This window comes from Salvia splendens, unplaced genomic scaffold, assembly GCF_004379255.2.
Source record: "Salvia splendens isolate huo1 unplaced genomic scaffold, SspV2 ctg567, whole genome shotgun sequence".
Lineage (NCBI taxonomy): Eukaryota > Viridiplantae > Streptophyta > Magnoliopsida > Lamiales > Lamiaceae > Salvia > Salvia splendens.
The window spans coordinates 60428-76932 of record NW_024599226.1 but is presented as its reverse complement, the minus strand read 5'-3'; the positions used below and the strand labels follow the sequence as shown (position 1 = coordinate 76932).

At 38.6% G+C, this 16505-nt stretch overlaps 3 protein-coding genes across 5 annotated transcripts; all 3 read right to left on the bottom strand.

Annotated features, from left to right (window-relative positions):
• Window positions 1–1055: 1055 nt before the first annotated feature.
• On the bottom strand, window positions 1056–1571 carry LOC121790617 (monothiol glutaredoxin-S5-like). The gene has a single exon (XM_042188802.1). It carries the CDS (start codon window positions 1543–1545, stop codon window positions 1132–1134), a length of 414 nt encoding a protein of 137 aa, XP_042044736.1. The 5' UTR covers window positions 1546–1571; the 3' UTR covers window positions 1056–1131.
• Window positions 1572–5271: 3700 nt separating this feature from the next.
• LOC121790614 (MLO-like protein 12) lies at window positions 5272–8553 on the bottom strand. Its single transcript, XM_042188796.1, has 14 exons — window positions 8364–8553; window positions 8217–8274; window positions 7537–7688; window positions 7348–7464; window positions 7162–7222; window positions 6992–7080; window positions 6844–6918; window positions 6664–6752; window positions 6525–6574; window positions 6405–6445; window positions 6162–6335; window positions 6063–6098; window positions 5860–5988; window positions 5272–5779 (listed from the first exon to the last, which is right to left on the bottom strand). The coding sequence occupies exons 1-14, from the start codon at window positions 8496–8498 to the stop codon at window positions 5492–5494; spliced, it is 1494 nt and encodes a 497-aa protein (XP_042044730.1). The 5' UTR covers window positions 8499–8553; the 3' UTR covers window positions 5272–5491.
• A 933-nt stretch (window positions 8554–9486) lies between these two features.
• Window positions 9487–14103, bottom strand: LOC121790615 (auxin response factor 3-like). Of its 3 annotated transcripts, none has more exons than XM_042188798.1 (12): window positions 13961–14103; window positions 13801–13869; window positions 13386–13685; window positions 13241–13297; window positions 12535–12714; window positions 12326–12410; window positions 12138–12228; window positions 11912–12067; window positions 11388–11507; window positions 11242–11317; window positions 10833–10995; window positions 9487–10715 (listed from the first exon to the last, which is right to left on the bottom strand). In XM_042188798.1, the coding sequence occupies exons 3-12, from the start codon at window positions 13674–13676 to the stop codon at window positions 9793–9795; spliced, it is 2142 nt and encodes a 713-aa protein (XP_042044732.1). In that variant the 5' UTR covers window positions 13677–13685; window positions 13801–13869; window positions 13961–14103; the 3' UTR covers window positions 9487–9792. The 3 variants fall into 3 exon arrangements, with proteins under 3 accessions (XP_042044732.1, XP_042044734.1, XP_042044733.1); XM_042188800.1 differs by having other exon boundaries at window positions 11242–11311; XM_042188799.1 differs by having other exon boundaries at window positions 13971–14061.
• Window positions 14104–16505: the final 2402 nt, after the last annotated feature.

Here is a 16505-nt window from a genome sequence, read left to right as displayed (position 1 = left end):
TGAAATCTTATGAACTGAATTACGGTTCATTGTCGTAAAAATAACTAGCGAGGATACTAGTAAAATCAATGTAACTTATGTCATTCATGATCATATTTTATTTGACCAGCCACATATAGTTCAATATACATGCCTCGGATAATATGAAGTTTTTTTAACCTGACTACTAGTTAGTTAATAAAATAATACGATTATACATATCTAATACACTTCACGCCACTATAACTAAGAATGTTTCTCTTTCTAATATTGGATTAAAAAATGAGAAATTTATGGGCTTATGAAGTCATCATTTTTCTAAAATTTTAAAACAAGAGGGAAAATTCATACGTAGAAATCAAATTAAGTTGAAATCAAGAAGAAATTGTTGCTAGTCACGTAGAATTGCAACTTACAAAGAAACCCTCGTCAATTAACCTTTATAATTGGAATCCTTCAAATCACTAAATCGCAAAAACCGAAACTCATCTTGCTTTTCACCATATATACTGTATATATATTATCTTTATAATCGAATTTTTTTTGAAGGGGATGGTCCTTCAGAAATTCCCTTAGAAACAATTTGGATAATGAGTGATTGATAAATAATCAAACTTTGATTCGTATGATTCAACTCGTGATGCATAATTCGACCATCCCACACTCTATAATGTCTAGAGTAGTAATAATTCAATTTGATGATTAGTAGTACTATTTAATCATTTTCCCACTCCTATCAGTTTTTTAATTACATGCATCAGCATCACACCAAGTCCCCTGATTTTTTTTGATACAATAACCAAATTTAATTAAAAGTTGTAATCTTAATTGAAAAACACGGTTTAATTGTTTTCACGAGTGACGACTTGGTCGTATAAGGTTTTCTATTTCACCTACATATTCAAAATTAGTTAGTAGTTTAATTTATTACGTATTGGTAGTGACGCCGTCTTGATAATTTATACACGCAATGATCTAAGATGAATATCTAAATCAAAATTATTAAAAATTATAGTTGATGAAGACCCCCTATAAACTAATGCAACATTTTTCCGATCTCCATTTATGCTCTAGTCAATCTCGAAGTAAACGTTTTCATTAAATTGAAAAAAGAAAAAAAGGGGAAAATAGAGAGAGTATTAAATCGAAAGATCAAAGCCACAAAGCCCTAGCTTCTCTTAACCGCGGCACCAATTCGCCGGAGATATGAGCTCCCATCACCTGCTCCAGCCCTCCGAAAAGTTCTCCGCCGACGAACACGGCGGGAAACTGCGGCGCAGCGCCGACGATCCTCGACAATTGATCGGTCACGTCGCCTTCGTTGTGGTCGTCGACGTCGACAACGGTCGGATTGACGCCGTGGCCGTTCAGAAGGAGCTTGACCACGTGGCACATGCAGCAGCCCTTCCGCGCGAACACCACCACCGCGTTGTCCGCCACTAATTTTCTCAAATTCACGGCGCCGGACGCGAATTCACCGCCGGATTGGTTGTCTCCGGGAGGCGGGATGGCGGATCCGCCGGCGGAGGCGGGGAGCAGATTCCGGTAGTGTAGCGCCTTTTGCATGGTGAGAGAGAGAGAGGGGAAAGGGGAAAGGGGAAAGGGGGGAATTGAAAATGTGAGTGGGGTTGGGTATAAATAATTTGGAGGTAAGGGGTAGACTCTAACGTCAACGACTGTGACGTAATATGGGACGTCATGGTCACTGTTCACGACGTGTCACTACGTCATTTGGAGGATCCCATCGTATTGGCGACGGCAATTGGATACGGTCAATTGGTGATTAGTGGTTAATCAATACAATAATGATGGCGATAATTGTTTTTGTTAATCTAGTGCTGTCAATGATGCAGTTTTCAAGAGCGATTTCGATCTTCTGTACTGCACTCTTTTTAATATTTTCTTATCTTTTTTTCTTAATTTCATTAAATAATTATTTTTTTATTGACAAATAAATATATAAATTTTAAAGGTTGTGTCACGGTGAATTCGAGCCCGTAACCTTTGGTCTGAGCATTCTATGCTATCTCTTGGTCAACACATGTACACTAAACAATACTAGTACATTTTAAGCATTACCAATGACATCATTTTGTACATATATGAGATAATTGAGAAAAATTGAAACTCGTATTTATTTGATTTTCAGATCTTAGGGAGCTACTAGAATTTGAACAAATGGTATAATATAAATTTTTAAAACGATTGTTACTCTTTAATAAAATTATAGGAGTAGTACTTAGTTTTGACAATGTTAGAGCATCTACACTAGTAGACATTCTTTTTACTCTTTCCTTACACCTAATCCCTATTGCTCTCTACAATTTCTTTACTCATAGTATATAATTTGTTTAGATAAATATTTTTTATATCTTCCATAAAAATTTTATTAACTTTTAGCACGGGTTTTAATTAGTCAATTATATTAATTTTATAATAAAAATGGATAAAACGAATTAATGGAATTTGATTTCAAATACAAAAAAAAATAGAATGACGTTTTTACTAAAGTACATCCAAAATAACAATATAAGATTTCTAATGATGACAAAATATTTACTTTCAACACAAGTTTTTAAGGATATAATTGAATGCTATTTGTGGAGTGCGAGTTCTATTATTATAAAATTGGAATAAGGGAATTATGAAATATTTCCCCTATTATTAAATGTCTCAATTCTTGAGATGGACCTATACTCCTTTAATTTACTTCCATCAAATTTTATTACACTCCGTTACCTTTTCTATTATTTTATATATATATTTTAAAATTTATGTTACATTTAATCTTTGAGGAAAGAAGTACAACAAAATATATGTTCGTAGTTTAGTGTGTTAGTCATTGGAGGGGATGGAGTTCAATAAAATTCACATCAATTGAGAGACTTAAGGAAACAATTTACATCACCATTTGCTCTGCTGACGAACAAGGTGGGAATTTTGGAAGGAACAATGAGCTACAAATTGTGGGATCCAATTTTTGTGATTCATGTAACACAAGGTGAGAAACTATCGTGGGACAGAGGATCCAAACCATTTTCAAAAGAATAATACGTATTTAGTACGTATTTTAATTAATGTATGTGTTAAAAATCGTATATAAAAAGACTCATTATGTATATATAAGTGGTGGGTGAAGAAAAAAAATACTACTACTATTAGTGATGAGAATCATTGGCTGCAAAGAATAATGATATATGCGTAGAGTTTTCTTAGCAATTTCCATGGATCTTCTTATTAATCAATCTCTTACAAGTTACGACATGAATTTCCAAACAAATCTATGACTATTAGGAATTCAAGAGTCAGTGTAAATTAATTCACAATTTCTATGAGAAAGATGCCTACCTACTCTGCAATTCTTTAACATACTTCATGACGATACAACATAAGAAAATTTCACAACATCACCTCAGAGCATCCGCAATGGGCGAACGATGGCACGCCCGATGGCGCGCATCGTCCGCGCCATCCATCGTCCGCACCCATTGCGGGTGCGCGCCATAGGGCGCGGACGATATTCGCGCCCTATACTTCGGTCGCGGAGGATAGCGCGGACGATGGCTATCATCCGCGCCATCGTTCGCCCCATTGTGGAGGTCGCGGACGATCGACCGCGGACGATGACACGCAGTTTCGTTTTTTTATAAATACCGTTCATTTGTAACATTTCATTTCACGCGATTTCATTTTCGAAACTTACATTTACATAATTACTACGAAATGGATTCAAGCCCCAATAGTCCTACGTTTAGCGCAGGGGCGCATTGGCCGGGTACAGAACCCGGCGATTATCGTTCGTTCGACACCAACACCCATTACGATCCCGATTTCAGTACGGAATCGTATGAGTTGTCTGACATGGAGCCGTCTCCGTACAGCCCAACCGCAGCGGCCGATCCCGACCCCGCCGCGACCGCTTCCGCCCCAGCCAGAAAGAAGCGGAACCGGCAGCGGGCGCAGAAGTTGCCGCCTCCCGGTGATTGTGATGAGTACGCCCCCGGCCGTACGAACTACAACGACGACGAAACTCTCACTTTGGCCCGGTGTTGGGTAGATATATCGGAAGATTCGATATTCGCGAACAACCAGCGACAGATCGCGTACTGGGAACGCATCGCGGACCTTTACAATTCGGTCAAGCCGCCGACCGCGTACAAGCGCAAGCGTGAGCAACTCCGCAAGCACTGGGATCAAGTCAAGAAGCAAGTGAACTTGTACGCGGCGGAGTTCGAGAAGTTCACGCGGTCACAGGTGAGCGGCGAGAGCGCGAGCGACGTGCGCACTAAAGCGATGTTGTCGTACCGGTCGATGCTCGGCGATTTCAAGCACGAGGCCATCTGGGCGCTCTTGAGGGAGAAACAGAAGTTCCAAGGTGGAATTCTGCACACTGGTGCGCCGAAGAGGACGAAGGTCACCGAAGTTGGTGACTACACGAGCAGCGGCAGTCACCCGATTGACCTCAACCGGACGTACGTGGATGAAGGGAGTTCCGGCACACCGGTGTCCTTCCGGCGTCCTCCCGGCGTCAAGGCTGCGAAGGCCAAGGGGAAGGCGACCGCGACCTCATCGTCGACGCTGCAACCTAAGCTCCGGTCCCGGTAGAGCTCCCGACCCAGACGTCCACCGCGTTTGAGTCGTTAGCAACAACGTCGATGGCAAGGACGATGTTGCAGACGCACAGGGCCCTCAAGAAGTGTACCGACCCCGACGAAGCCGAATATCTCCTGGCGTTACTCGATGAGCTGCGTCGGAAGTTGGGAATTGGTCCGACTTAGTTTTTTTTTTTATTAGTTCAATGATGTAACTTTTTTTTATTAAAATTTCGCCGTTTGTTATTTAGACCGTTTTTTATTTACTCGTTATTTGTTATTTGAAAACAGTTAAATTAATTAAACAAAATAATAAAATAATGATGTGGCGCGCCATAGGGCACACCTTAGGGCGCCCCACTGCAGGTGGGGAGGTAGGAGGATAAAACTGCTGATGTGGAGCGCCTTAGGGCGCCCCATTGCTAATGCTCTCATTTTGTTGATAAAATATGTTTACACATTTTGTCATGCAAACCTTACCACGTGGAATATGTCATGAGATCATCTACTGTTAATTGCGTCACATCTTTTAATTTCATATCGTTTATACGTATAATATTTGATTAAATTACATGTAGTAATTTACATATCACATACCAAATTTCACAGTCATGCCTCTCATCTATTCAAAATAGGCGTCAGTTAGCACAAAAGCTTTCAAACCCAAAGCATTTTTTTTTGCTTTATACAAGGAAAAAAATTGAAAAATCTTTGAATCTTCTTTTCATTGTTCACATTAGCAAATACTACTAAATAAATACCTCTATACTGACCTCTCCATCATATATATATATATATATATATATAAATTTCATCAATGGTTTTCACCAACCATGTACAAATAATACTAACAATGAAAAAAAGATGATAAAAAAATTAAGAGACATGATCCAAAAGATAGAGCTGTACAATGCCGAAAACTAGACTCTGCTCGGCTCGATACCATGAAAAGAGCCGAGTTGCTGCTGCTGCTGCTGGTTGTGGTCTGACCTCTCAATCCCATCATCATCGCTCGTATAATCCAGATCTAAAGGCAGTGAGGCATCAAGGTTAGCAAATGAGGGAGATGATTCCACCGATGCATCCAAGGAACGCGTTGTCAAGTCTCCTCTCCTGGCAGCCAAGTTTCTCCTGGCCTTGGCGCGCCATCTCTTGAGCCCTCCAACCACATTTTCAGGGAACACAGAGTTTCCCATGGATGTTCCCATCTGTCAATAACAACCAGCTGAATGAATAATGGCGAGAAACCGGCAACTTTAGGAGATGGCATTGCTTCATCTATGCATACCTGAGTGACTAAAGCATACAAGGGGAGAGTGACATAGCCGCAGAGGATGGGAATCAGCACTCCCATTGCTATCTTGATCACGATATCTTCATTTTTGCGGTGGAAGCACGACCTCAGCCCAAATTTGTACTATCCACCAACCAACATACATTAGTCACAAGTGAGTGCTATAAACTCTAGAAAGTCACTGTTTTGGTACTCACCCAAGACCATGCGAAGAATGCCAGTTCAAACGAGTTCTGCAAACGAAGATGAATTATTAGATGTGAACACATGATCAAGAAAAAGAAGACAAGTAGTACCTGAAACAAGAGGAGGTGCATAAGGTGGAGGAGGAATCTGGGTTGATCGAACCAGAAGAAGTGATCGCTTGGTCTAACAAGCAATGTTCCTTGGATTACATGGGACTTATCACTAGTGTCTAAGCACATTTTCGTGATGATGCCTTGCAGCTTAGTGCCAGCAATGAGCAGCATCTGCGACACAGAGTTTTTTAATAGGCGTGTTACTATAGCATCAAATTTTGATCTATGTTCATATCTTACCACTAATGGGATGAAGGGAAGCCAAACATAGTTATTGAATACTGCACTTAGAGAAGGGAATTATGTTAGCTTTAGCTATTGGAATTTGCAATGTACAATTGTTATTAGTTTGAGCCTTACCATATGCATTGAAGAATATGAAGAGCACAGAGAACACCCAAATCCAGAGGCTGAAAAAACAGAAGCTGGCATTATCAGTCATGAAATTCGTATTTGGTCGTTCGATTAGCAATGACTGTAGTGGAAGGGGAGGAATTACCGCATACCAACCGCCACCTCAAAATCTTTCTCAAGTGCTCTCTTGATATACTTCTGGAAATCGAAGCTATTTCCTTCAGCGAAATGAGCCTGAAAAACAATAACAGCAAAAGAAGGTGACAAGCTAATTCAGTAGTAACATTCTGAAATATTGTACAAGAGAAACCGAGAAAGTACGTACTGTGATGAAGCCATGTCGAAGAGTGAGATAGTCTACTTGGTAGACTGATCGAAAGAACTGTCGAAGAAAATTAACCTGCCAAAATTTTGGAAACATCAAACACTGATCCAACCATAATCATAAAATTTTTAAGAGGAGTATGTTATACCGGCAGTCGCAACAATCTGTATTGACTCCAATATCTAAGATGTCTCCTCCCAAATGAGGTTTGGTGAATGAATTGGAACCTCCTTGGATCTATATCATACAAAATACAGACTCTTGTAAATTCTATATGTCAAATAAGGCAAATCTCAAAGATGGAAAAAATAAACATACCATTTGAAAATTGATATTCCAAGGTTCTAGTTTCTGCCTCCCAATGTTCCCATCTCTTCATCTGCAATACTCAAATTAAATGAGCCAAAAAGGCATGAAACTCAAATTGAAAAACAGTGTTGAAAAGGTCCCATTGTTGTAGAGAAGAAGAATAATAATAATTGTGAAGAAAGAAAATAATTGTACCTTTGCAGCACCAAGAGTGAAGGTGAGTAAAGTGGACAAAACGTGGAAGAAAGCCAAGAAAAAGATCAAGACCTGAAGCTCCTGGACACCACCCCTCGACATCAACGACATCTTCCCCTGCATTCGACAACCATCATCAAACATGATCCCACTAATCAAACTCAATAAAGATGGAGAGGAGGTTAATACATTTTCTTCACATTTAGGTTCCTCGTCTTCGTCAGTTGTGAGGCTCTTGCAAGGAAGAAAGGTTTCTGCGGCGCTTCTAGGTATGCAAATGGTTGCAATTGGCTTCTCCAGCATCACCAGCGAGAACGAGATAAACCCCAAAAGCAGCAAGTCTGCATTATCACCATCATGCCTGATTACTCGACGATATATGCATATCTTTTTCAATGGTTTCACGGGATTCAGCCAATTGTCTTTGTGTAATACTATCATTTGTCAAAGGATATCGTGCCTAGAACTTTCATGCACTTTGGTATCTTATCGAACAAAAGGAGCGTTTCTCCATTGATCAAGAATTTTCGTTTTGAAAAGTATCATGATCATCCAATAAGAAGGGTTTCCATTTTTTCAAATGAACAATTTGAAGACCTATTGATTCTAACAACTGATTGCAGAGTTGATCATTCGGACCTTTCAATTCATAGATGTAGATCTCGGATGAGGATATTCCCGAAACTCACACAGAAAAAAGGAAGTGAGTTCGACAAAAAGAAATCTTTTATTGTCGATAGAGGCACAGACCATTCAATCGAACACTAATTGAAAATGACTCTTATGTTCCGATAAAATCTTTCTCCAATTGAATCATATGCATCTATATCCACAAGTATCTGGATTCATGAAAAGGAAAAGACAAGAACCTGATTTGATCTTGTTGAGTGCTCCAAGGAGTGATTTTCTCCTCTTCCTCCCCAAATACTTCAAGCAAAATATGAAGTAATAATCAATAAACATTTATAAACATGATGAAATTGGAGTTAAAAAAGGGGGGGATTGCAAAATGTAACCTTGGCAAGCAAATGAAGGCCGTGCTCCAAAAGAAGGGAAATCGAAATAAGAACGAAGCAAACCGTAGCGACCGCCCATGTCGGCGTCGTCTCAAGACTCGCACTTTCTTCTCCTCCGTCACTTTCACCAGCCATTTCTCCGACGCAGATATTTTTTAAAACTACACTAATAATTTAGAGAAGCTCCTTTGAAAGATGGAGTATGTAATTTATCAAAAGGAGTGGAGTGGGGTCCAGCGGAGTACACGGTAGCCGTGACGGAGAGGATCAAAGTTCAAAGTAAAAGAAGACACGCCCACCTATAGAAACCATGCACATATTTGGAAAAAGGGAGGGAACTCATTCGATTCGTCGTCGTATCAAGTTGTGAACACACCAAACTTTCCAAAATCACGTGCCACACTGTATAACGCGGAATTTCAATCCTAACTAGAAGCTTTCAAGGATTTATTATTTTTTATTAACAAATTCCAGATACCGGCACCCTAATTAAATTTGAAGTGTTCCCATATTCATTAATTGTAATTTCAAATTTTAAATCTTTAAAAAATAAATGAAGACACTCTGATTCGGGCTCCGAGCTCTTGCAAAAATAAACTCCAATCATACAAATGAGAACACTTTGAATAATTTCTGTATGTTTGTTAGGTGGTCTTATCGTTTTCCAAACTTAGCCGTACTATCATTATTATTATCATCACTGGCGGCTGATTACTATTCGTATAAGGAAATCGAATTGCACTTTATTCCCGATTAGGAAATTCAACGTAACGTTTTTCCATTTTCATATAGGGCAGCCGTAGCACCGAATTTTATTTTCTGCTAAAAACCAATGAGTAGGTTATTTACTGTTTCTAGTTTCAGGAAGAAAATTTTTTTAATTTAATGTACTGAAAAATATGCTACTAAGAAGTATTGGGAAAACATGATAATTTTCTAACCTTATGCATGATAGTTGATCAGGATATAATTAATCAATAACTAAGGATTCTTGCATCATTACACATGAATAGTAACACAAGCTAATCAGTCCTTTGTTCATACTACAAACCAACATTTTCTTTGTTCATACTTCATACAGTAGTTTCTCAGTAATCGAACCACTTTAGTTGCAACCATAGTGTACAGAAATATTATCCATTCAGATAATTAAGTGATGATTTACACTTTAAATAGGATTCAGCAGTCAGTGGTGTGATTTCAGCACTGAGATATTAGGATCTAGAAATAATAATACAAACATAGAAAAGCATTGTTATCAGCCAACTATTTGCCCAGAGGCGCACTTCTTCAGTTCCACCCCAAACAAAAACATCCCACTCTTCTCATCCTTGCATGTATCTTCAACTCAAAAGTAAAAGCAGCAAAAGCAAGGGTACCTGCGGTGGAAAGAGCTGCTGCCTGCTCACTTCTCAGCCTCCGAATATGTTTAGAGAGCGATATCGAGAAGCCTGTCTCTCACAGCGTGCATGTCGCTAGGCTTAGTACAACTGCTAGCCATAACCTTTGTCACTAATGGGGGCTGATACAGTTCTTCATTGCTCCCATGACCATAAGCAGAAGCAGGCGGAGCAACCTGATTATCTGCCTTTCCGATTGCATTTATCCCCTCAGTCAGAGAGAATCCGAAGAGCCTACAACTGTCTTTACACATGGACACAAAATTATTGCTGTCCCTGAATAGCGGTTGAGTAAGGAGAGGACGATGAGTTGACACTGTTGGGCTAGGGGCTTCGGGGGATCTGTATCCATGCTGCAGATTGTCCTTTGGGCTGATTTCATATGGTGCAAACTTCTTTGGAATTCTTGGAGAAACACGGAATGAATCCGGATTGCTAGTATCATGTTTATTCTGATGGCCGTAAAGCAGGGACGTAATTTGAGAGCTTTGAGGATTTGGCTGCTGCAACAACGGTATTGAAGAAGGTGATAACCCTCGAATCATTGATGGTGAAAGGTGGGGACTAACATTGTACTGGGGTGCGGTGGACCAGCAACTCCCATTCCTGGGCAACTGAATCCCATTAAACACATTACTAGCATTCTTTTCCAGTGGGCCTCTTCCATAAGACAGGATTGGTGTTGTTTCTTGACCTTGCAAGACCTTACGGAATTGAAAGGATTCACCTGCAACAGTTCTCTCCAATGAATTCCGAGTATCTGCATGATGTTGCCTGATGCTGTTTCCGCCAGCATGAAAGCCGCTGAGGCTCGTATATCCCCTAATGTCTGATAGGTGATTCCGGGAACCCTCACCTCCGCCATATGGAGAACCGAAAGGAAATACTTCTTGACCTTGCAAGACCTTTTGGAACCTTAGAGGCTCTCCAAAGTCTGAAACATCGTTCCCATCTGTAAGAAGCATATAGATACTAGCAATTAGTCTCAAATAAGCATTTCCCATTCCGGTGGAATGGTAACAAATGGGGAGAAAAACCAAGCTCCGGCCTGGATAAATAAGGTGTGAACCTCTGTGAATGGGAGCATCGGGCTTCGCTGCTGGGAAGCCTGTCCTATTTCTTTTGGTTCCAAGCAACGCAAGGCCGTTGGGTCCAGACATAGGACCAGCCAGCTCAATCTCCCAAGGAGATACCCTATTAAGACGATTGACCTCCATATCATCCCATCTAACCTGCACCAATCATTTGGAGTTTCTATTATACTAATACAGCCCAGGATATAACATGGTATTTTCGACACAATCAGAAACAAAAAAAAACTTATTTATATCCATCTCTCAAATAGGTTAACTGACTCAGACCACGATGTATGTCGCAAGATGCCTCTAGTCAAGTTAGCTCCAGATAAAGAATAAACAAAGATAATACAAATATGATACGGAGTATGATATAAAAGCCTAAATCAACCAGAAACTAACCAGTAAGCATTTCCACTTTGAACAAGGCCAACTTGCAGGATCCACATCACTGACACCAACAATGAGGCCACTGCACCTGCCAAAGTGAAATTAGTCTCCTAATAGTATCAGATAAGAACGAAAAGTTTAAACTAAAAGAAACCAACCTTCTCTCAGAAGAATCTTCTGCTTCAAAGCGAATTTTGAACCTCATTCCACACGAAAAACTTTGTGTAAGGCTCTTGCAGAACTTGTGATGAGGCACAATAATATCTGAAGACCGCACTCTGCATAACATGACTATAGATTCAGACACAAGAAGTCAAAAAATAAGTATGAGAAGACAAGCATATTAGCTTAGTAAGATAACAAATTGTTTAAGAAATGTATAATTTTGATAACAGAAATAGTTCACCCACAACCAAATGAAGATTAACAGCAATAAAGATGGGCTGTGTTCGCAGACGCCTCTGTTGTCTGAATTCAGATAACATTAAAAGAATAAACAATGTAAAAGTAATGGCATCCAAAACTGATTCAGCCCTGATTAAAAAAAAGAAAAACATTCAGTAGGCTCTTTCTCTATGGCATTGAACCCAAATATACTTCGTCCAGCAAGCTTAGGGAACATAATAGAAAATCAAGTGATTTAAAAACTATATCGGCAAAAGTCACATAGTAACTAATATACCTTGGATTATAACAAATATCAAATGTGCTCTGAGTGGTTATCGCATTCACTACTGCAGCAATGCTACTAGCATTGCTAGTTGGGGGGAGGGTAGTAGCACCACTTTTGATTTGCGTAGCTCTACGAATTCCAAGCCTCAGTTCCCCATCACCACCTCTGCAACAATATTCCTTCTTAAGAGTTCATCAATTTAACTATAGCCCAAGTAAGTGCATAATCTTCCAACCTTAGAAATAGGACAGCATCTCCAGACACCAGCTTCTTCTTATTGACAAATGCACTCCAACCAGTAGTCAGTAAATGCCTTCGAGGCTGACCTGTACAACAAAAACTATTGAGATTCTTTTTTGAATACAAAGTGTTTGAATAGCGCTCACATGCATTGTGACCACCTAAGTAAGCATTATCACTCACCTCTGTAGATATGCCGAAACTTCCACTCAATTCCATGTAAATCCTTAGCGACAAGCTCTTGTGAAGGTCTCTGTTGTTTATAATCCTATAAACAGAACACAACAGGTCAGCATTTGGACATACATTGTGATCTAATCAATTTAACACCATTGTAAGCTCAAAGATAAATCCATTTTTTTGGGGGGGGGGGGTAGTGTGGCTTTAGCTACCAGTGCAGGAAAGCAGTCCTCAGCAGCGCGACGAGGAACAGAAAATCCACCATGTGTGCTGGTATCTGATGCGGTAAGAGTTTTACAGAACATGTGGGGTGTCATAGTCTTCCCCACACTTTCAAGATCTTCGTCTTCTGCCTCAGATTCCATTATGCCTTCCCTCCATTTTTGCTCTATCTGCTCAAATAAATTTACTTGATAAAAATTCTCTTCAGATCACAGGAGTATCTTGATAATGATACTCCACAAAAGAAGGCAGACTATTACTAATAACTAAATTACCCAAAAATAGAAATCTGGGCAAGAAGGAAAATGATACCACTCCTTTCTAATTCGGAGGAAGAAAGATCAATTCCCTTGAAAAGAAAAAAGAAAACCACATGTCCAAGATTAACATCAAACTCATTCCCAAGAAAGATAAAACTCCTAAATTTGTCGATTACCAAATCAAAATACAGAATTAGAGCGGAACCTAAGCAATCTTCCAAATAATTGTAAACTGGCAAGAGGATTAAACCTCAGCATCTCATTACAAAAATTGATTTACAATGACAAAACAGAAAGTAGCAATAACTAATCAGAAGTAGAACTTAAACATTCTACAATTATTTTTCAAAAATTCAACATTAATAGCAAACAGAACCGCAGTTGCAGTCATATAAAGAGAATGCTATTCAACGGCATGAAAATTATCTTGCCGTACCTGTTGATCCGAAATGAGTGAAACTTGTGCATACACCTCATCACTTGCCGCATCCGCCTACCAACAGAACCTCCAACATTTCAACACAACCGAAGACCAAATTCAGCAATTCAACGCCAAAAAAGAGGTAAAAAAACGAACATACATGGAGTTTAACATCAACAACGCGGCAAAATACGTGGGGGGAGAGATCATAAGTTACAGCAGGATGCTCAGGGAGGTGCTCCACATGTCCCTGGGGGAAATAGACGACGGCGCTCCCTTTCCTCGGCAGCGAAATCAACGGCCCCGCACATGCGTGCCACAGCTCCATAGACACCGACGGCGCAGCCAATTCCAAGCTCCCGGAGGCCGCCGACGACGACGGCGAGCCACAGGGCGACGCCGTTTCATCATCATTGTTGACAGTGTTCAAATCGATCATACCACAAACCATATTCGAAACCTAATCGAAGCGAATTCCGAGGATTAATAGGGAATTATGAAGTGGATGCGTGTTGCTTCTACTTTCCATACACAAGCATACAAAATGTGAGCTGAGGATGAGAGAGAAGAGATACCTTTATTTAACTTAGCAGCGCAGCATTAGCTTTCTCTCTCTCACTAAAATGGGGCAGCCTTTCTCCGCTCTGTACATCAAATCAGACTTTATTATTAACTCGTGTATTTAAGCTGCATTAATACAAAACTGGAAATATTTTAAAGGACGCTACTCCCTACCCCTACGCACAATTTATATTCAAATTGGATAACACTACTTTGATCTTCGATATAAATATGAGAGGCCTGCAAAGAGCAGCGCTGCAACTGCTGGGCGAAGATGTATGTGTGTGGCAGAGAGTGAATGTGTGAGAAACTAAATAATTATAATTAGATATACCCAACTGTATGTATTGTGATAATTTGGGAGCAGTCTGTGTACAAAAGCCCCCTTTATTTTCGGGGGATGTCTATTCTGTCCCCTTCCACTTCAACAAATCTCCCTCCTGTCCCTTTGCCTTATTTAATTCACTTTCAATTTTTTTTAATTTTCGATAACTAATTATTTACTCACATCAACCAAATAAAAAAAGAACTCACATTTGTTTGATTGTTGCTTAACTTAATTAGAGTGGAGACTAGATGCCTAGATGTCTTAATTATTGATTTGAACACATCATAAGTAAGGGACCAATGATGGACCATAATAGACCAAGAAAACTAGTTCAAGATTTAATTCACATCTCCTTTTAATTGTCTTCAAGTTTATTCTTAAATAATCTAATAAAATGCAAAAAATATTGAAAGGAGCAACAAGAAACAAGCGCACCAATTTAATACTCCTAAGTATGTTATTTAAATTGAGAGTTTGGTAAAGTTTCATTTAGCTGTCAAATTTGTCTAGGTACGAAAGTTACGTTACCGAAAATGTTTAATTGCTTATTCCATTTTCTTCTAATTCCTCCTAACTACTATACTTTGTTTCCACAAATCTAATAAGTTTGGCCTCACAATTATAATGGTTTAGGGCTTTTCTTTTTTGTAAATTCTCAGGGGATATTCATTTAAGGTAACCGCACTTGAAATTATCTTTTTTTGTTACAGCAATAAGGATGGCAATTAGGCCCTATTTTTAGTAGGAAAAGATGGTCCCAATTTTTTGGTTCCTTTACCTCCTTGTATTTTGTTGCAATCAAATTGTGCACATGAGATGTCGTGATATAAAATATCTAGACTTTTTATTGTATGAAAAATAAAATAAAATAAAATTTAAAACAATTGCTGAAGTTTCTCACCAAGTCAATAACGTTAATATTCTTGATCTTGAAATTTATAAAAAATTACCGAAAAGGTTATAAATCATCATATGATCAAAAAAAGAGAGTTTGGATCACGCAATTTTTTTCAATTTAAAAAACTTCTAAAATTGAACTGGGCAATATTCCAAATATGAGTAGGGGTCTAGGCAAAACTATTAATTTTGTTAAAAAAAAGAGTAATTATTAAAATTCGAATATTTTTAAAAAAAATATCAAAATATGTCAACAATTATCGAATAACCAAATACCAAATATTAATAACATTGATGTCCAATTCTCTAATTTTACGCAATTAATAAGAATCACGTGTTTTATTTATTTACTTATTTATAAATTTGTATTATTATAAATTTGGTCGAGCAGAGCTATAATGAGATTAAGGTCCATAAAAGCCCTCTAGAGAGATGCCCGCAAGCCGACAATAGGGCAGGTCCTAACAAATAGCTATTATATGCTTTCAACCCAATATAATACTTTATCATCTTAAATATCAATATAGAGTTGATACAGACAAAGCAATGCAAAAGGAGGGAGGCAAAGGAATTCTTAAAAGTAGAAAAAATGAGCGGCCCCACCTAGTGCATTAATCATTAATCGCTACATAATATTGTTGGGATTAGATTTATTAGTAACGGTTAAAGGACAGAAATACCCCCGGCTTCAAAATTAATCAGGGAAAAGGAAATGCAAAGGATATGGTGGTAATTACAGAGAAAGAGGGAGGAGAAAAGAGGGAGGTGGTTGTCAGAGGGGGGCAATGAATTGTTAGGATAGCAACCCGGACAAAACGGGTTACTACACAAGGCCCAACTGATAATGACCCAACATAGACATACATACTTCTTTTATCCTTTTTCGGATAGCTTTCTTCACCACGCGCCTTCCAAACCTTCTATTCTTACATTCTGGATTTATAGAGTATCAAATTATTAAAATACTACTCCTTACTAAACTATATTCCAAAAATAATCAAAATTTGTAAAATAAACTCGTTCATCATAATAATGATAGATATATACGATGAATATAATTAAATGCAAACTTAAATATTATACAAACTACAAACCATGATCTAGACCATTAGAAAATATCAACAGATAATAAAATAATAGCAACAAAAAATATCAACACAGTGTCAACGGTTGATGCTGTGTAGACCTTGTATTGACATTAAAATATTGAAAATTTACACTATGTTGATAAGGAGTTTGCAGTTTGTACCACATATTCTATTTATATCTTATTAGCGGTAGTTTAAAAAAATGAACTTAAGAAATTGTACTACTATTACAAGCAATTTTCTTTAGATAGTCAAAAGGCTGGTGGTCTGAAAAGGAAATACTAGCAAAAATGATCCTGCTCACGGATCACGTGAAAGCAAAGCACGCTTTACACGCGCTCTGAAATCGCATCAGCGCATTCATGCTTTTAATTCACTGCACACACTGAGGAAAAAGCGCTCTTTA

Coding starts and splice junctions, on each gene's coding strand:
- LOC121790615 (XM_042188798.1), bottom strand. CDS start 13,676: ATGGTTTGTGGTATGATCGATTTGAACACTGTCAACAATGATGATGAA. Junction 11,508..11,911: donor GATATTTGTTATAATCCAAG/GTATATTAGTTA, acceptor CATGTTATGCAG/AGTGCGGTCTTCAGATATTA. Junction 10,716..10,832: donor CGATGCTCCCATTCACAGAG/GTTCACACCTTA, acceptor TGCTTCTTACAG/ATGGGAACGATGTTTCAGAC.
- LOC121790614 (XM_042188796.1), bottom strand. CDS start 8,498: ATGGCTGGTGAAAGTGACGGAGGAGAAGAAAGTGCGAGTCTTGAGACG. Junction 6,575..6,663: donor GAGGTGGCGGTTGGTATGCG/GTAATTCCTCCC, acceptor CTGTTTTTTCAG/CCTCTGGATTTGGGTGTTCT. Junction 5,780..5,859: donor TGTATGCTTTAGTCACTCAG/GTATGCATAGAT, acceptor TGTTATTGACAG/ATGGGAACATCCATGGGAAA.
- LOC121790617 (XM_042188802.1), bottom strand. CDS start 1,545: ATGCAAAAGGCGCTACACTACCGGAATCTGCTCCCCGCCTCCGCCGGC.